The sequence below is a fragment of the Mauremys reevesii genome, linkage group 1 (assembly GCF_016161935.1).
Source record: "Mauremys reevesii isolate NIE-2019 linkage group 1, ASM1616193v1, whole genome shotgun sequence".
NCBI classification, from domain to species: domain Eukaryota; kingdom Metazoa; phylum Chordata; order Testudines; family Geoemydidae; genus Mauremys; species Mauremys reevesii.
In genome coordinates, this window is record NC_052623.1 from 156254024 (window position 1) to 156272329 (window position 18306).

The 18306-nt window shown below is 39.2% G+C and overlaps 1 protein-coding gene across 4 annotated transcripts in view; it reads left to right on the plus strand.

Annotated features, from left to right (window-relative positions):
- USP9X (ubiquitin specific peptidase 9 X-linked) overlaps positions 1-18306 on the plus strand; it is a 202218-nt gene that overhangs the window by 117643 nt on the left and 66269 nt on the right. For 3 of the 4 annotated variants that reach the window (XM_039522093.1, XM_039522099.1, XM_039522083.1), the window contains exons 19-25: positions 1334-1574; positions 2256-2405; positions 2523-2643; positions 3634-3764; positions 4063-4341; positions 11551-11676; positions 16867-16992. In XM_039522093.1, coding sequence (XP_039378027.1) covers positions 1334-1574; positions 2256-2405; positions 2523-2643; positions 3634-3764; positions 4063-4341; positions 11551-11676; positions 16867-16992 — 1174 coding nt within the window. The remainder of the gene's footprint in view (positions 1-1333; positions 1575-2255; positions 2406-2522; positions 2644-3633; positions 3765-4062; positions 4342-11550; positions 11677-16866; positions 16993-18306) is intronic. The other variant, XM_039522109.1, reaches the window with a different exon arrangement.

The following is an 18306-nucleotide window of genomic DNA, read 5'->3' on the forward strand; positions in this document are numbered from 1 at the left end:
GTGGGACACACCGCCCTAGAGGGGCGCACAGGAACATTTGCGGGAGTGGGGCAGGGCCTGGGCCAGCCCCCAAGGGGTGGGGGTGGGAGCGTGAGCGTCACCCAGCCCCCTCTGCCCCCAGCTCTGGCCCAAGCCCCAGCTGTGCTTGGGCCAGAGGCATCACACTCCCCAGCTTCCAACTGCAGTCCCGCTCCCTGCCCTTACTGCAGCTCTGGTCCCGGCTCCTGACTGCAGCGCCAGTCGTGCCTTCCGACTACGATTTCTGGTGGGGGTGCGGACAGGTTCCCTCATGGGTAAGACTTGGGGAATGATGGGAAAAGTTTGGGGACCACTGGTCTAGATAATACTTAGTCCTGCCTTGAGTGCAGGGGACTGGACTAGAAGACCTCTCGCGGTCCCTTCCACTTCTATGAGAAGCCATTTTCCATGCCCACTTTGATATTATTTTAGACGTTTGTGCTTGAGTAAAAGGTTTTCTCAAATCCTAATTTTTCTAGTTCTATCATATAGTCAGTAGTCTTGTGTTGGTGCATTCAGTCTGTTGCTGTTGAAATAATTGTCACAAGCAGAGCAAAGTAGGAGGGACGACTAACTACTAACCACTCCAGATTTATTTAAATAATTAAATTGGGCAAGAAATTCTGAGAAAGAAGTAAAGGATAAATTGAGGTTCCTAAAGATAACACACTATGAAAATCCTTCTTAATTATCTGGTGAGAATGTTCTGAGTTTACTAAAAAAAAAAAAATTCTATTCACCATTGCTGCCAAGAAATTTTAAAACCTCATGACCTTGCCATATGTTTGAAATGCTGCTACAGTAGTGGGAGCAAAAGTTAGTTAATATACTAATAGCATTCAGTAATTACAACAAGGAATTAAAGAAGGCAAATTCATGTTGACTTTTATGCTGCAGAAACAATAAAATATAAGTGCTAAACTGGATAGAATAAGCCAATAGGACTGAAATTTTATTTCCAAGATTTGAACAGAGAATTGCGAACAGTGAAGAGAACCAGAATGTGAACTACGCAATTACTTTAGGTTTACTTCAAATTCTGTGTGTTCAGAATGCAAGTGTAGAACTGATTGTTCAGTAAGTTTGTGGGTGTGCACTTTCCACTCTGACTTGTGGCTGTACAGATATTCAGTTTACATGCAACAATGCGTGTGCGAAATAGTCATATGCTTGCACTTTCCAACAGACTTACAGAAAATCATTCTGTAATAGTTGCAGTACAAATGACTGCACGAAAAATAACCACTTTTGTTGTACTTGTTTTATGCCGGCAACGATGACTTTATTTAGCATGTGCTCTCCATTTGTTTTGCAGAGCTTTTCGTGGTAAGCATATCACACTGGTGGTTCGATTTCCAAACCAAGGTCGGCAGGTAGAAGACTTGGATATTTGGTCTCACACAAATGACACAATTGGTTCTGTACGGCGTTGTATTCTGAATCGTATTAAAGCCAACAGTGCACATACAAAAGTAGAACTGTTTATTGGTGGTGAGCTGGTAGATCCTGCAGATGATAGGAAGTTAATTGGACAATTAAATCTTAAAGATAAAACGGTGAGTGCTTTTACTTTAGTCAATTAGTTAATATTACTCCACTTCTATAATTATTGGGGGGGAGGGAGAATGAGAGCAGGAGGATCATTATTAGAAATGAGAGAGGCAAGTAATATCTTCAATTGGAGCAACTTCTGTTGTTAAGAGACAAGTTTTGTAGCTTCCACAGAGCTCTTCTTCAGATACGGGAAAAGTACTCAAGAATTAAGGCTTATTACACTTATAATTATAAACCATTATGTTGTTATGGATTATTACAACAATCTGTAACCCACTGTTTCCCCCAAAGTTCCCCAGCTTCTCGCACACCAGTGACTGGAGAGGTATTAATGGGCCACTTCACCTTGAGTGGTCTCTTGAAATGTGTTGCTCCATAGGCTAAACGATGTGTTTCATGTTGTATTTTTAGCTGTGAGAGTCTTGAGTACGTTTCCAAGACCTGAAGAATAGTTCTGTGTAAGCTTGAAAGCTTGTCTCTCTCACCAACAAGACACAACAAATATTGTCTCTCTAATATCCTGGGACAAACACTAATACTGCATACTTTATTTCAAATGATCCATTCTAACTTAGTGAAATATTGTATTAGTAGCTCATTTAGTATAAGAAGTTCTAAAGTTTATAGTTTTCATATCTAATACTTATTAAAATATATTAATCTTCTACAAATTTATTTTTCAGCTAATTACAGCCAAGCTTACGCAAATAAGTTCCAATATGCCTTCAAGCCCTGATAGTTCTTCTGACTCTTCAACTGGCTCTCCGGGCAACCATGGCAATCACTACAGTGATGGTCCAAACCCAGAAGTTGAAAGCTGTTTGCCTGGAGTGGTAAGTATATGTATTGGTCCAAAAATCTTATGAAGTTAAAAAATGACACATTGTAAATATTAGCACAAATTGTTTCAGTTGCTGAAATAGCATGACAAGTTCTTATTTTTGTTTTAGATCATGTCACTGCATCCTAGATACATCTCATTTCTTTGGCAAGTTGCAGACTTAGGCAGCAGCCTAAATATGCCACCTCTTAGAGATGGAGCACGTGTCCTTATGAAACTTATGCCACCAGGTCAGAATATAATTTTAATCTTTTTATATTTTGAGGTTATGTCTCATCCGTTTTCTGGAAATGGAAACCTTCCTGAAATCCTTCCTCCTACTAATTTAGTGTATGGTAGTCGTGAGAGTACGTTCATTTATTTCCTGTATTGCTATATCTTGTCCATAATATAAAGTTAAATATTTTTAAAATAGTTTTTTACATGTCTGTGCCTGTTTAGCTTTGAAAATGGGGAAAGATGTTAAAATTGAAATTATTTTGCAACACTTACTACTGCATAGGAGTATCAGAGGGGTAGCCGTGTTAGTCTGGATCTGTAAAAGCAGCAGAGAGTCCTGTGGCACCTTATAGACTAACAGACGTATTGGAGCATGAGCTTTCGTGGGTGAATACCCACTTCGTCGGATGCATGTAGTGGAAATTTCCAGGAGCAGGTATATATATGCAAGTAAGAAGCAGGCTACAGATAACAAAGTTAGTTCAATCAGGGAGGATGAGGCCCCCTTCTAGCAGTTGAGTTGTGAAAACTCAGGGAGGAGAAACTGCTTTTGTAGTTGGCTAGCCATTCACAGTCTTTGTTTAATCCTGAGCTGATGGTGTCAAATTTGCAGATGAACTGGAGCTGAGCAGTTTCTCTTTGAAGTCTGGTCCTGAAGTTTTTTTTGCTGCAGGATGGCTACCTTTAAATCTGCTATTGTGTGTCCAGGGAGGTTGAAGTGTTCTCCTACAGGTTTTTGTATATTGCCATTCCTAAGATCTGATTTGTGTCCATTTATCCTTTTATACTGTATAGGAGGAGTTTCTAAGTGCTGTCGGTAATAAATATAACACAGTACCTCTGAAGAATCTGAATGTGTGTGTCAGTTACAATTCCTGCATCTTTTCTTATCTGATGTCCTTTGAAGTTTCTCAAGTTGATGGGTATTAATTATTAATTGTAGTGACTTGTTTTTAGGTAACTATGGCAGTAAATGTTTAGAAATTGTGTTTTTATTGCAGATAACACTACAGTAGAGAAACTAAGAGCTATTTGCTTAGACCATGCAAAACTTGGTGAAAGCAGCCTTAGTCCATCCCTTGACTCTCTTTTCTTTGGCCCTTCTGCCTCGCAAGTGCTATATCTAACAGAGGTTTGTAATGTTTTTCTTTAAAAAATAAATTTAAAAAAAAACTTTTATATTTTAAAACTCTTTTTGGCATTTAGGTTACATTTTCTATGGTGGAGTTGAAGAACAGGATCAAATTCTGGTGTAAAACTAAAAAGATTCAAAATGTCTGTCAAAGCAGCAAAGTGTGGGAGGCGTGCATGGGGAGAAATATCAAAGCATTGTATAAAATGTACTTCTGTGTACTTCAATTTTTTGGTGTATGTGTTAATAAAAAGTTTATCGAGTGTGTTTGCTAACGTGTTTTATTTCTTTCTTGCAGGTAGTCTATGCCTTGTTAATGCCTGCCAGTGCACCTCTGGGAGAAGATGCCAGTGACTTCCAATATAACTTCTTAAAAAGTGGAGGTTTGCCTCTTGTATTGAGCATGTTGACTAGAAATAATTTCCTGCCAAATGCAGATATGGAAACTCGAAGGGGTGCCTACCTTAATGCTCTAAAAATAGCCAAATTGTTGCTAACAGCAATTGGCTTTGGCCATGTTCGAGCTGTGGCAGAAGCTTGTCAGCCAGTTGTAGAGGGCACAAGTCCAATCTCACCGGTAATGTACTTTGACTTTTTTTAACACCCTCCCCACCCACTAAAAATGTCTTTTATAGAAATACTAATATGCAGTAATTTACATTCAGGTCTACAAAGCTGCCTTCCTATAATAATACCACTTTTACTTATTCTTCTGTCTAAATTTCAACTGTATGATTCATAAGGAACTCATAATACTCATTTTTTAAATGTCTGAGATAGTAAAATGTTCTGCCTTACCAATTCCTAGCACCTACATTGTTGCAAGTTTAGTTCCTTTCTGACTCTGGAAAGTAACAGAATTCCTGCAAGAACAGCACTTCCAATACTGTTCCAGCTTGTCTCAGTAGGTATTTGCTGCTGTGATCCTTCATTTATATGTATTCGTGAGTTCAAATGACTCTCCGCATGAATTCCACTCTTGGTGCATATGCATCCTCTGCATGCAAGATCAGATTCTTCTGGCAAGATGTGCCCGATGGGGCTGCACCTGCACCCTGATGTCCTTCATACACCTAGGGTAATCAGATAGGAACTGTGGAAAAAACAGGATGGGGGTGGGGGGTAATGGGAGCCTATATAAGAAAAGGTGCCAAGAAACCGGGACATCTGGTCACCCTACATGCACCCCACCTGAAGGCTTAAAGGGCACGGTGGGCTTACCACCCCTCAGTTCCTTCTTACCACCCTTCACAGCAGCATTGAACCCCAGTCTCTGCTTATGCTGCACATTGTGATGTCTTGTTAAGCTGGTTAATAGTAGTTAATATAACTAATGTAGCTAACATAGGGTTTTTTGGGCAAATAAGTTTTTTGTCATATAGTGTGTCTGTGTGTGTGTGTGTGAGAGAGAGACACAAGGATCCTTGCCTCTATGGCTGGGATTATATAATTGGATTGCCTGCAGTAGCAGGAGATAAGGTTAAGTGATCTTGGAGTTCCCTTCCAGTTCTCCTGTTAGGTTGGTGGAGGAACCCACTTCATGTGTGAAGTATATTATATATTATATTAAGTACCTTTTGTTGCATCGCTGCCTACTAAGACATTGGTGATGCGCTGCATACGGATGGGGAGCTCATCTTTGCTACTTTCAAACCCAAGGGCATTGGGTCGCCCCAGGAAGCTCAACTTCACATTGTCTTGGAGCTCAGAGCCATACGTCTTCATGCACAGTGTTTCTACTCTTGTGATCCAAGTGATAATGGACAACACCACAGCCATGCACTATGTCAAGATAGGGAGAAGCATAATCATCTCTGGTCTGCAGAAAAGTTATTTGTGTCTGGGGCGGAGCATTTATCATCAAATCATACCGTCTTCCAGTGGTTCTGCATCTTCCAGGCTTGCAAAATGCCCTGGCAAATTGAGACAGCAGATAATTCTCAGACAGACATGAGTGGACTGTAAGGGTATGTCTACACAGCATTTTGGACTGAGCAGGAGAGAGCCTCCCAGCCCAAGTCAACAGACTTGAGTCAGTAGGGTTGACATTGGCGCTCTAAAATTAGCTGCATAAACAGAGCTTTGAAGTTGCAGTTTGGACTGAAGCTTGGGCTTTGAGATCTAGGTTTATCCTCTGAGCATGGTAGCCACAGCTTAACCCAGACAATTCTGGTACTTGGATCTGGTGAACCTGTCAACTCATCCTTCAGTCATGCTACCTGTTCTACCTGACATGGTTTTGCGAACAGAGGTCATATCTTATTCAGAGCCGGCATCATTACATCTGAATTTGTCACTGGTGTCACCACTGCTGGAATGCTGTATCTGGTTCTGGTGTCCACAATTCAAGAAGGATGTTAATTTGGAGAGGGTTCAGGAAAGAGCCAGGAGAATGGAGAACAAATATTTGATGATGGGTTTTTCAGTCTAGCAGACAAAGGTTTAACAGGATCCACTGGCTGGAAGTTGACAAATTTAGAGTGGAAATAAGGTGCCAATTTTTAACAGTGACAGTTATTAACCATTGGACTAATTTACTAAGAGTTGTGGTGAATTCTCTACCACTGACCATTTTTGAATCAAGATTAGATGTTTTTCTAAAATAAATATATGCTGTAGTTCAAACAGGAAGTATTTTGGGTCAGTTCTATATCCTGTGTTATATAGGAGTTGAGGCTAGATGAATACAATGGTCCCTTTTGACCTTATAATCTATGAAGGCAGGAGCATAATGTTTTAAGACAGAGTTACTCTCAGGACTCCTTCCAAATTCCTGTTTTTAAGAATTTTATGTGAACCAGTTTATTCATATCTCAGTTTTTCCTCCAAGCCTCACTTCCCCCACAGGGGAAGATAAATGTCACACAGTTGATGTAGTTAGGGCACTATTTTCTTACATTTACAGGACAAAACCCTTCAGGAACATACCTAAACTTTATGGCCTTTGCAGAGAGAGGTGTCAGGCAGTATCCTCTCTGAACTTATCTTAGTCTTCAACTGTATAAGGACATGTACTTAGTTAGGTTAGATCTACCTAGTTATAGTAGAGTTCAGGCAGCCTTTGCTGCTTGTTTGAAGAATTTTCCTATTTCTGAAATCTGTAGGGCAGCTATATGGAGCTTGAGCAACACCTTTTATAAGACATGTTCTTTGACAGTGGCTTCCAGATAGGATGCCTTCTTTGATGTGATTGTCTTGACGTCATTGTTTAAGTAAGACTCTTATTTCCAATCTCCAAGCAAATGTGTATCTACTTGTTGTGCACAGCAATGGGGTAGACTAGGTCCAGAGGTCCCCTGCTGGAAGCCACATGGCTGTGCCTGCCCCAGAAAAGAGCAAAGGAGAAGTCCTCTAGGTGGCCTAGAGTGGCTGCAGAGAAGCAACCAGAGGGGCTGCTGGAGCAGACAATGAGCGGCCAGAAGGGCCCTATAAAAGGGAGCAGCAGAGGCAGAGTAGTCAGTTGCTGCCCAGATCTCGAAGAGGGAGGACTGGGTTCCTGTTAAAGAAGGCAGTGTCTCTGGGGAAGAATCCTTGGTGCTACAGCCCCATACCAGGACCGTGAGAAAGAACTAGAGACTGTATTCCACAGAAGAGGGAGACAGTGTGTGAGACTCGGCTGGAGGGCTGAGTTGCTGAAGACCTGTTGAATAGCCATCAGCTGGGGAATGCTTGCAAGAGGCGGGTGCCACCTGTTGTAAGAACAGAAAGAAAAGCAGGCTCACATCTGACCAGAAAGGGAATGCCTGTGAGAGGTGGGTGCTGCCCCGTGGAAAAAAAACTGAGTGATTGCGGGCACACATCAGCCAGAGACAAGCACTCATGAGAGGCGAATGCTGATGCTGTTACTTTACCGAGCCTTACATGCACCAACAGTGTAATCCAAATGGACAGTTACTTTAAGAGAGACTGTTTACAGTAATTGTTCTTCAAAATGTGCTGTCCACATGGATTCTGTGACCCATCCTCCTTCCCTGCTTCTATGTAGTCTTACTCCTCTGGGATTTAGTGTTGGCGAAGGAACAGAGAGGTGGTTGGCCCACTCTTCCCTTTATGATGATAGGTGTAGGTGCTGCCCCAACAGATTCTGCTGGCGAGAAAAATCTGATCTCCCAATCATGAGGTGCATGCACACCAAAGTGAAATCCATGTGGTTTCAAAGAACCACAATTGTTATAAGATAAGTAATCATTCTTTCCCCTTAGTCTTTGAAGTTCTTTTAAAAGTAATTAATGTGTTTTTCATGCATTCACTGGGGATACTTAAAGTAACGTATTGGAAACATGGATTGTTTTTTGCTTGGGCTTGGGCGATATCTTTAACGCTGTTTGGGGTGTGAGAGGGCTTCAATCCTTTGGCACTGTGCCATTTGTCTTTGGGTCTCTGGTACATCTGTACTGCTTTAGTGCAGAGCACCCTACACATTTTGAAGCTTCAGCTTGCCAACACACAGTATCAGTAGTGTTTCAAGACTCTCTCTCTTGATATGAAACAGTTCTTTGGAGGAATTGTTTAATGTTTCTCTTTGCTTGACCCTGCCAGCTATTCTTTGTTGGAGTTTGAGGGGAGTCTTCCCTATACTTGTCTGGGACAAACAGCTTATTAGTTTTAAATGTATGAAGTATGATCATACTATGTCTGACAGATAACCATAATCTATGCCTGGGAGAAGAAAGGCTCTCTGTGCTAAGATGGCATTCAGATTGAGAAAGAAGTACCTGAACTCTTTTCCGGCCTCCATTAGAGGCTGTAAGTGTTTCATATCTTTCAACCTCAAAGTATAAAACATCAGCATCCCCACATTGGGCGCTGAGTTTGTGTGGTACTGTTTTCTTAGGTTCAGGTCTGGAGATGGATAGCTGTAACAGCACCACTTCCTTACTTACTCTGAAGCTGCTTCCTCTTGATCCTTCTGAGTGCGTATCATTGCGTCATCTTGGTTAGATGATACTTCTCTTAACAAAGAGTCGTCATACCCTTCAGAACACTGTGCTCTTCGAGGAGTGTCCTTGTGAGTGCTCCATTTTAGGTGTCTTGGTTCCCTGCGCTGTAATAGATTTGTGGTAGCAGTGCCTGGTTGGGTAGTGCACGCGCTGTCGCCGTCTCTCACCGCTCCACACAGTTACATAACACTGTGTGACCAACCGCCCCTCAGTTCCTTCTCTGCCGCCTTTGGCTTCAGTTGGAATGATCAGCATCACCCTCTCTTAGCTTTGTAAAGGCTAATCTTATCTATAGTTTATAGTTGGTACTATAAGCAGTAGTTAAATATTTCCCCTTTATAGTTATTTTATTTTACTTCAGACAGTTTTTTCCCTTTATCCACCCTTATTCCCCTCAGTAGGTGGAGAAGTTAGACTCCCATAGGTTTATTTTCCTCCTTTTGTTTTGTATCTGTTTTTTGTTTTGTGGCAGACTTTCTCCTGCATGCCCAGATCATCCGACTTCAAACTCTGTCTAACTTTCGAACTGTCAATTCTGGTCTCTGACGGACATGCACAGTATGTCCACTGTCTTGGCAAAACACACATTGCTCCTAAATGTCCACATTGCTAGAACCTCACAGCCAGAGCAAGAAAAGCTAGGGATCTCCAACTTAAATTCCTTATGATGGAGAAACCCTTCAGACCAACTTCAGACCCTGAGTCCAGGACACCTCCAGGCCAGTGGTCGCCATCGGCAGCCTCTGACAGAGGTCCTGCCCCTGCCGAGCCTATGAAAGAGCCCTTACCGAAGATGGCTACTGAAAAGCAGTGCCAGACTTTTCTGCACCATGAATTGGCCAAGAAAAAGTGATCCTCGACCACAAAATGTACCTCAGTACCGACAGCACTGAGCATGTCGGACCATGATGCACCAAGATCTTCTGGTACCGAGAGTTCCCAGAAAGTGAAAGACCATATGCGGGCAAGCTCGAACGGAGGCCTCACAAAGCAAAGTGAAACCCTCCACCTCAATACCCACTGAGCTGAAAAGAACCTCTGCACAAGCGGTGCAATGGTGCCACCTGCAGTACCTATGCTACACAGCTCAAAACCCTCAGCACTGGTGGCTACAACTCTCACTCCCATGCTGCCAGTGATGCTGACCTCTGTACCGAAGCTGACGGTTCCGCAACTATTCCTGAGACATGCAGACCCGCTAGTTTCCTCAACACCAGACTCTTAGCTGATCAGAAACACCACATTGGAAGGGATCCAAGGATCAGTCCATGCCACTTATAGTGTGTAGTAATCAATATCTTCATGTTCCAGGACACGATCCAGGATGCTGTAAATGTAGTGGAAAGGATTTGCCAGAGCCAGCGGAGACCATAAAAACCTGGTATGGTACCAGGAATCTAGTACCATACCAGAACTTAGTGGTCACAAGGCAGTCTCCAGTGCAGTTTTCTGTGTCTCTTTCTACAGAAGGTTTGCAAAACTGTTTTCTCCATGTATTTTACAAATCATTGTTAGATTTAGTATCAAGAGAAGAATCCAGGTTTTCTGTACTACTTTTCCTACCTCCATGTGAGGGGTACCCAGACTCATCTTTTATCATTTTGTGTTTGGGATGCCCACCTTTTGAATACTTTTGCCTTAATTTTCACTTTTGATGTAATTGGGTTTCTTCTGGAGAGTTCTCTGTCTAGATAAAACTTCCTCTCCTCTCCCCCCAAATTTTCTTATTCATGTTTTTTAAGTATGTTGTTATTCGCTATAAACACTGCTTCTAGGTGCTGCAGTTTTTATAACATTTTTCTTTTAGAAATGCCACTCAAGTTTTCCAACCTTAGCAGAAATCTAGAAGAGAAAATTACGTGCTTGTAATGCTTGTTCCTTGATTGTCTGACTACATTCTCACTTTTGCACCTACCACCCCTCAAAGGTTGAGAAGCTACATCTGTTTGGGTTTTTTTACCATTCTGTGGAATGTTTATTTTTGTTTTTTGACTGTTAAATTCTTATGCAGAAACAAACTTACTTTGGGGCATTGGCGAGTGTACAGCAGATCCTGTCAACTGGAATGTGTTTGTGAAGAACATCTACTAAAACCTAAGAGGATCAAAAACTTCTGAGGAAGTTTTTCCTAAGTCACATTTTAAAAGCATAGACCCAGGAATCTGAAAACAGTAAAGAGAATTCAGAGAACTACTAAACACAATTCTCTTGTACTTCTGACTCAAGTTTTACATCAGTTTTAATAATTTCCAAACAGTGATTTTATATTTTTAAAAGAAAATTAAGGGGTACTTTTCTGGGCACTTTCTGGAGAGCAACATCTAGCTTGAAGAATGACACCATTAAGGGTGCCAGCTATTTACAGTCCATTGACATCCCATAAACCTGTTCCTTTCCTGTCTCAAAAGATGAGGGTTGGATGTCCCCCTAACTGTCGGTTTAAAATTTTATTCAAATGTCAAAAAAAAAAAAATGTAAAAGTAGTTTCAGGTATTCTATACCTACTTATGATTCTCTCTGACAGTATGTTTATAGTTTTACAGTTACATTTTCCCATTTTTGTAATGTTTTAAGAAGCTATTTAGACTTTATCCAGAACTTGTGTGGAATACCAATTTTAACAACAAAAATCAAATACATGAATGTGTCTATATTGAAATGTTTGTTAGTATTTGAAATAACAAAAATGTCTTTTTTTTTTTGCATGTGTATTATATTTAAATAGAAATGTATCTTCTTCTTCCACTTGTCTCCTCTCCCCACACCTACCAGATAATTTCTAGTTTCATATTTTAGGGTTTTCTATACTTTTTTTTCATGTAAATAATGAAAATAACTTATTCCAGATAAACCAGGCTACCCATGACCAGGCAGTGGTGCTGCAAACTGCCCTACAGAACATTCCCAATCCAACTTCAGAGTGCATGCTACGAAATGTAGCAATACGTCTTGCTCAGCAAATATCTGATGAGGTTAGTATATTTTCCTGTAAAACCTAAGTTTTCTGTACTAGATTTTCCTTTTATTTCATCATATTTCTTAGATTTCCTTTCATATAGGAAAGTGATAGATTTCCTTAAATTCAAAATACATTTAGGATATTTTGCATACTTATGTTTTTTAACACTTAAAAGCATTAAATGAATTATTTCTTTACAAAATTATTTACATGTTTTTCATGTGTTTACTTGGGAAAACCAATATGTATAATGGAGTTCAGAGAGTATTAGCTAAGTGAACTATGTAAGAGTTCTGCACATCTATATTAATGGGTTCTGATACTGTGAGACCAGAACTCAGTTGGTATGGTGGTGTTGCAGATTTTAGAAGTAAACTTAGCATCATTTTTCTTGAGGTAATCAATATATTTGAAGAATAACCAGAGATTTTTAACAAAAAAATATTGTTACTAATATTGTAGTCTTTTTTACTCTTATATTTCTTTGGTAATGTGCTTTTTTAAAGAGTAATAGGAAAAATGGTGACCTGAAATGCAAATGCCTTTTAATACAAAAAAAATTTCACTGTTGAGGTCTCAAATTATTAACAGAATATATATAAAAATATTTTAACTACACATAATTGAAAATTGGATCACCTGGGTGGAGGAAAAGTGAACAGCTTTGCTCAGAAATGGATCATCCATCTAAATGGTGTGACTTGTCCTTATTAAATTTATGCAATGTTGGGTGAGATAATATCTTAAGAGTACTGTGTAAGCTGGAAAGTTGTCTCTGTCACCAACACAAGATGGTCTAGTAAAAGATGGTATCTCACACATCTTGTCTCAGTTATTAGATTTGGAATTTTTAGTACTCCATTTAATACATTGTGGCCTGTCAAGGGTGGTCAAAGGAAAAATTACAACTTCCTTTCAAGATGATTGGTGCTGCATCAGCTTCCAAAGTCAAAGCAATGCTGACTTGGACTTCAGGACCTGTATAGGAAATAATCTCCTTATACCACCTCAGAACATTGCTGAGACATCCAGAAGTGTAGAAACCCTCCATGATCATTTTAACAATATGAAATGTACAGCGTCTGCCACAAGCAAAAAAAAAGACAAAGGTTTGAGGGGAAAAAAAGATTGATGGAACTGGACACCAAAACAGGGTCCCTAGTTTTCATCATTGCTACCATTGATGGAACTGCATCAGTTGTGAATTTTGTATATGAAGTTGCCAGTGTAGAGATACTTCTTTAGTCATAGCTTTTTCCATAGAAGAAATAGGTCATGGAGGGAGGGAGGACAGGCAGGATATGAATTGTGATTTTTTACATGCTCTGTGTGAATGAAGTTTTAAAAAAAAAATATTAAAAGCAGAACACTAGCAATACAGATCAAAGGAACGAGACTCAGATTACACAGCATCAGTGCTAAAATACCATCTATATATTTGCAAAAAAGGAAGAAAACTGCTGCAGAGCTAAATCTGAAGTATAATTTGGTTTATCCTGCAAGATTTTTCTTGTATGTTTTGATGGCCAATGATTAGTTTTTCCGCAGCAGATTTTGTTTTGTTTTTTGTTTTTATTTAATTTTGAGAAATTTGATGCAGCCTGTGAGGGAAGAATAGGATAAGAGTTGAAGGGCATTGAAAAATCTACATATTTTTTAATGATCGTACTTTAAAAACTTGAAGGAACTTTTCTCCAGACTAAATTAACAAACCTATTTTTGTTTTCTTAATGTGTGTAAGTTCTCATTGCAATGCTTCTGATGCAAGGTGAATCTGTTTGTGGAGAGACTGGTGAAGAGCCTACTTTCTGTTCTAGCAATTCCCATTTCCATAGCTGTAGTGTAGGTTCATCTAGGATTAAAAGCTCATAATGGAACCAATTTATTTATTAAGCTTTTTATGTTCTCAGTGTTTAATAAATCTGAGTATTGGAAGATTTACGTTGACAGAAAAAAACGGTGACTAGATATCTGCCTCAAAGGATTTTGGAAGTTTTCCCTTGTCAGAGGGACGTATGCTTCCTGAACAATGTTACCTTGAATATGAACTCCTGAAATTTTGATGAAAGCTTGTTGCAAACTGGGAGAAGTTACGATTGTGGTATTTAAATTTTGTGTAATGATTTGGGTGTTTGTACTACCAAATATTTGAAATATATGAATCAATATAGTGCTTTATTTAAAACAGTTGCTAAAAGTAAAGCCATAGAAAACTTATAGCTTATCTTTACCAAATATGTATTTATAGGAATTAATTTGAAATACACATTCTGTTAACTACTTGGGATCTTGCAGATGGTTTTATGTATTAAGTTTTCCCCTCTAGCCTTGGATTTTACTGTTCCAAACAGCCCTGTTGGAATTATTTTATGTTTTTATAGCTCCCATCAACAAAATATAATATAAGGGCTCCCAAAGGTACTGTGTAACTCAACTAATCATAGAGTTGGCTTTAGTATGAGAACTACTGTTTTGTTGTTTAAAGTGCTATAAAAATTAGGAACTTAACTTGACTGTCATATTTCATGCTTACATCACTATAGAAAGAAATGTCTTATTACACCATAGCTGAAATGCATAAATTGGGTGGGAAGAGTCAGATTTTGGACCTAGAAACCTTGACATTGTCACTTTAAGACTGACTTTTTTCAGTTACTTAAAATACAAAATTGCAAGAATTCTGACTTTCATGTTTGAGAGTATAATTGCTTTCTTCTTCATTATATAAAGTGAGTACAGTTAATGTTATACAGAATACTTTTTTTTAGTATCTAAAAAGAGGCAGAGACCAGGATTTTAAAAAATGTCTCAAATTAGACAGCTTCGGAACTTCTGCGCTCTCAACACTTTGGAAAGCCAGGCCACTTACTTAGATGCCAGCGTCTGGACCTGCAAGCCTGTCTTGAGGCATATGGTTTTTATAATTTTTTGTTTGTTTAAAGGTTGGCCTATATAATTTGCTATGAATATTCTCAAATACCATATCCTCCATCTTAAAAAAAATTATATTAGGTGTTCCTATAAGGAGATTATGGCATATAAAACCAAGTTTACGTTCTATGACACAAATGTGGTCAAGGGGAGGAGGAAGGAGATGCAGTACTCCTCAAAACTAAAACTTGGTCCTTAACTCGTACCTTTTGCTAGTTTTCCTTCCTGAAGAAGAATTTTAAGGATTTGTATTTGTGTATGAGGATGAGGTTGGAGGGGAGGCAGGAAAGATGTAATATTTCACTCTGATTGCATATTTTAAATGAACCACACCTTTATAAAGCATGTTGGGGCTGGTCCACACTAAGAAGCGGGGTCGAACTAGGGTACGCAAATTCAGCTACGTGAATAGCGTAGCCGAATTCGAAGTACCCTAGTTCAAACTACTCACCCGTCCAGACGCCGCGGAATCGAAGTCCGCGGCTCCAAGGTCGACTCCGCCACCGCCGTTTGCAGTGGTGGAGTACCGGAGTCGACCGCGGCGCTTCCGGAGTTCGAACTATCACGTCCACATTAGACACGATAGTTCGAACTCCGAGAAGTCGAACTCACCGCATCGACCCGGCTGGTAAGTGTAGACTAGCCCTTGGAAAACGAACAACTCTTTTGCAGCAATTAGTCACTGATAAAAATGATGCTACAGCTTCAAAAATTTAGTACAGTAACTCCTCACTTAATGTTGTAGTTATGTTCCTGAAAAATGCGACTTTATGCGAAATGATGTTAAGCGAATCCAATTTCCCCATAAGAATTAATGTAAATTGGGGAGGGTTGAGTTCCAGGGGAAAAAAATTTTCACCAGACAAAAGACATTATGTACATATACAGTATAAGTTTTAAACAAACAGTTTAATATTGTACAAAGCAATGAATGATTGTGAAGCTTGGTTGAGGTCCTGGAGTAAAAAGGTGGAATATTTCCCAGGGATTGCCTTGCTGCTAATGATGAACTAACTAGTGCTCGGCTGAGCCCTTAAGGGTTAATATGCTGCTGTTAATTTAGCCTCACATTCTACAAGGCAGCATAGACTGAGGAAAGAGGGAGGGAACACAATAGATGGAGGGCAGTAGCTGCAAAAACTGATACTAGACATCCTGATACTAGCACCCTTCTCCCCCAGCAAGCAGGAAGCTCCAGGGAGCAGCTTCAAGGCTGAGGGTGGGGCAGGAGTAGCACGGCAGTGGGGGGAGAGACAGCTGAACTGCTGCTGGGCAGCTGCTGAGCCACATACCTTACAGGGAATTTAGGGGAGCTGATGGGGGTGAGGGTTGCTGGTCCCCTGTGATTCTAATTCCCACAAGGAGGGGCTGCTCTTCCAGAGAATCCTGCAAGCAGTGGACAAAGCAGTCAGCTGCCAAAACGACATTATAAGGGAGCATTGCACAACTTTAAATGAGCATGTTCCCTAATTGATCAGCAACGAAACAACATTAACTGGGACGATTTTAAGTGAGGAGTTACTGTATATAAACTAGGAACTATGCCCCAAAACTGTTGCATTCTAGTAATTCATTCATAAAACAAGACTCAGGTTACCTTTGCAGGTGTTCGGATCTGTGATAAACTTTGTATGGCCTATGTGTAGCAAAATTCCTTTTGAAAATTAATTAGGGGTTTGGATGAACTCTTCTGTGCTTGGATAGTAGCTAACATGCAATATCCTGGTTATTTTTCTTAATATCAAAATTAGTTATGCCATTTTGTAGTCTAATTGCTTTCCAAATCACAGCTGTTTTGGAGTTGAGAGCTAAGCAGACAAATCCAGTAAATGTATATTTTATGTATACTTCTCTAATGAAAAATGGCTGAGCAGATTATTTTCAATATTGTTTTTAAAAAAAATAATTTTCATCTTTTTTTGCTAAATTTTAGCCGGGATCAAATATTTTTATCACTTACCTAATATCAATTTATAATACTTATCTCAGTAACTATAGTGGCGTGAAGGAAGATCCTGAGACACTACCTAATACATACATTTGGCTTTCATGAGCATTGCTAAGATGAAAGTGAAGTGTAAAATGATAAATGAAGACACAAGCATTTCTAAGTTATAGCATCATCTTTTTTGTTTCAATATAAAATGTCTTAAAGTAGTGTAAAGATTCTATTTTTACTAGGTTAGTTGCCGTAATGGTGTAGAGTCCATTTTAATATTACTAGCAACTGTATTTTAATGTTGCCATGGTTTGTTTATTTCTTTGTCTCCAGGCTTCAAAATACATCCCTGATATCTGTGTTATTAGAGCAGTACAAAAAATTGTCTGGGCATCAGGGTGTGGGTCAGTACAGCTGGTGTTCAGCTCAAATGAGGAAATTAGTAAAATTTATGAAAAGGTAAGAATTCTTAAGCAACTTCTTTTTCTATTTAATTATTTGGTCAGCTATAAAAAGGACAGTGTCAAGTAATATAGGCTCAAAATGTGACCTATCTTCAAGTAGTTATATTCTTGTTGGTAATATACGTTGGATTCTAATGTAGGGTCACAGTTGTGATACTGTAGTTAAGATTGAGATGGTACTTCCATGCTATGTGTCTATTTTCAGTTATTTTGGGGCTGAAATTTCTTAAATTTGAAGTTACATTTTTTCTATTGTATCCAAATGTGAAATAAGCATTTGTTACATACTAAATTTTTCAGGTGTACTTTTGTAATTTAGATAATTCAAATGCTTTAGTTTTTAAAGCTCAGAGTAGGCATATATGTAATGAAAAATGTTGTTGGCCTCCCTTTTTTGGAAGAAATTGGATTTTGAAATTGACACTGAAGCATTGGTAAAACTGAGTGATAGCATGTATAGCAGTTTATTTTCCTTAATTGCTTATGCACATACTTGGAGTTAAAATATCAGATCTTTCCATATACAGGATTTAAGGGGTGGGTTAGGCCAGTCATAAAGATATTTCTGGGTATCATATAAAATGTTTATACTGTCTCAAGCTTTTGGATCTTTTTCCCCTTGGTGTACACTGCTCAGAACCTTGTTCTTATAAAAGTAACCTTCAATTTATCAACATTGGCTTATAAAATTTTAAAACTAATAATATAACTGACTCCTAGAATTGTATTGCAAATACATGTGTATCGTGGGGTGATGTAGTTGAGGAAGTTGCTGAATTCTGGAAAGAGCAAGTTCTATTTGTCTCACATGTCTCTTCACTATCCCCTCTGAATTTTTAAAGTTAATCTGGCACTGCTCCTCACTTAGCTAAGTAAAGGAAGAAGGAATTTGGTGGGATGCTTTTATTCTTTGTATACTAGACCTTTTGCTTAAATTTTTAGTTTACAGAAAATTAGCTTTACTTCCAGAAAAAGCAGCTTCTCATTTAGCTAGCTTAGTAGTCCTAGCACTCCTGATTGCCTAGGTATCCTGTTCAGTTTCTCACAAAATGAGTTCTTCACTAAGAAGAATAATCCTCCCTTTATTTGAAGTTTACTAATAGGGCTAAATTCTGGTTAAGCTGGTGTGGTATTAGAGAAGCAGAAGATGCTCCCATAAGTTTCTGCACTTGCTACACAGATCATAAAAAAGGAGTGTGGGAGGGATCCACATCCAGGTTTGTGGAAGGGAGCAGACTAGGGCAGAACTTCTTGAAGTCTTGGCTCCTTGTCTCCTTTTCTACCAGCACTCTAGCCAATACAGCTGCCC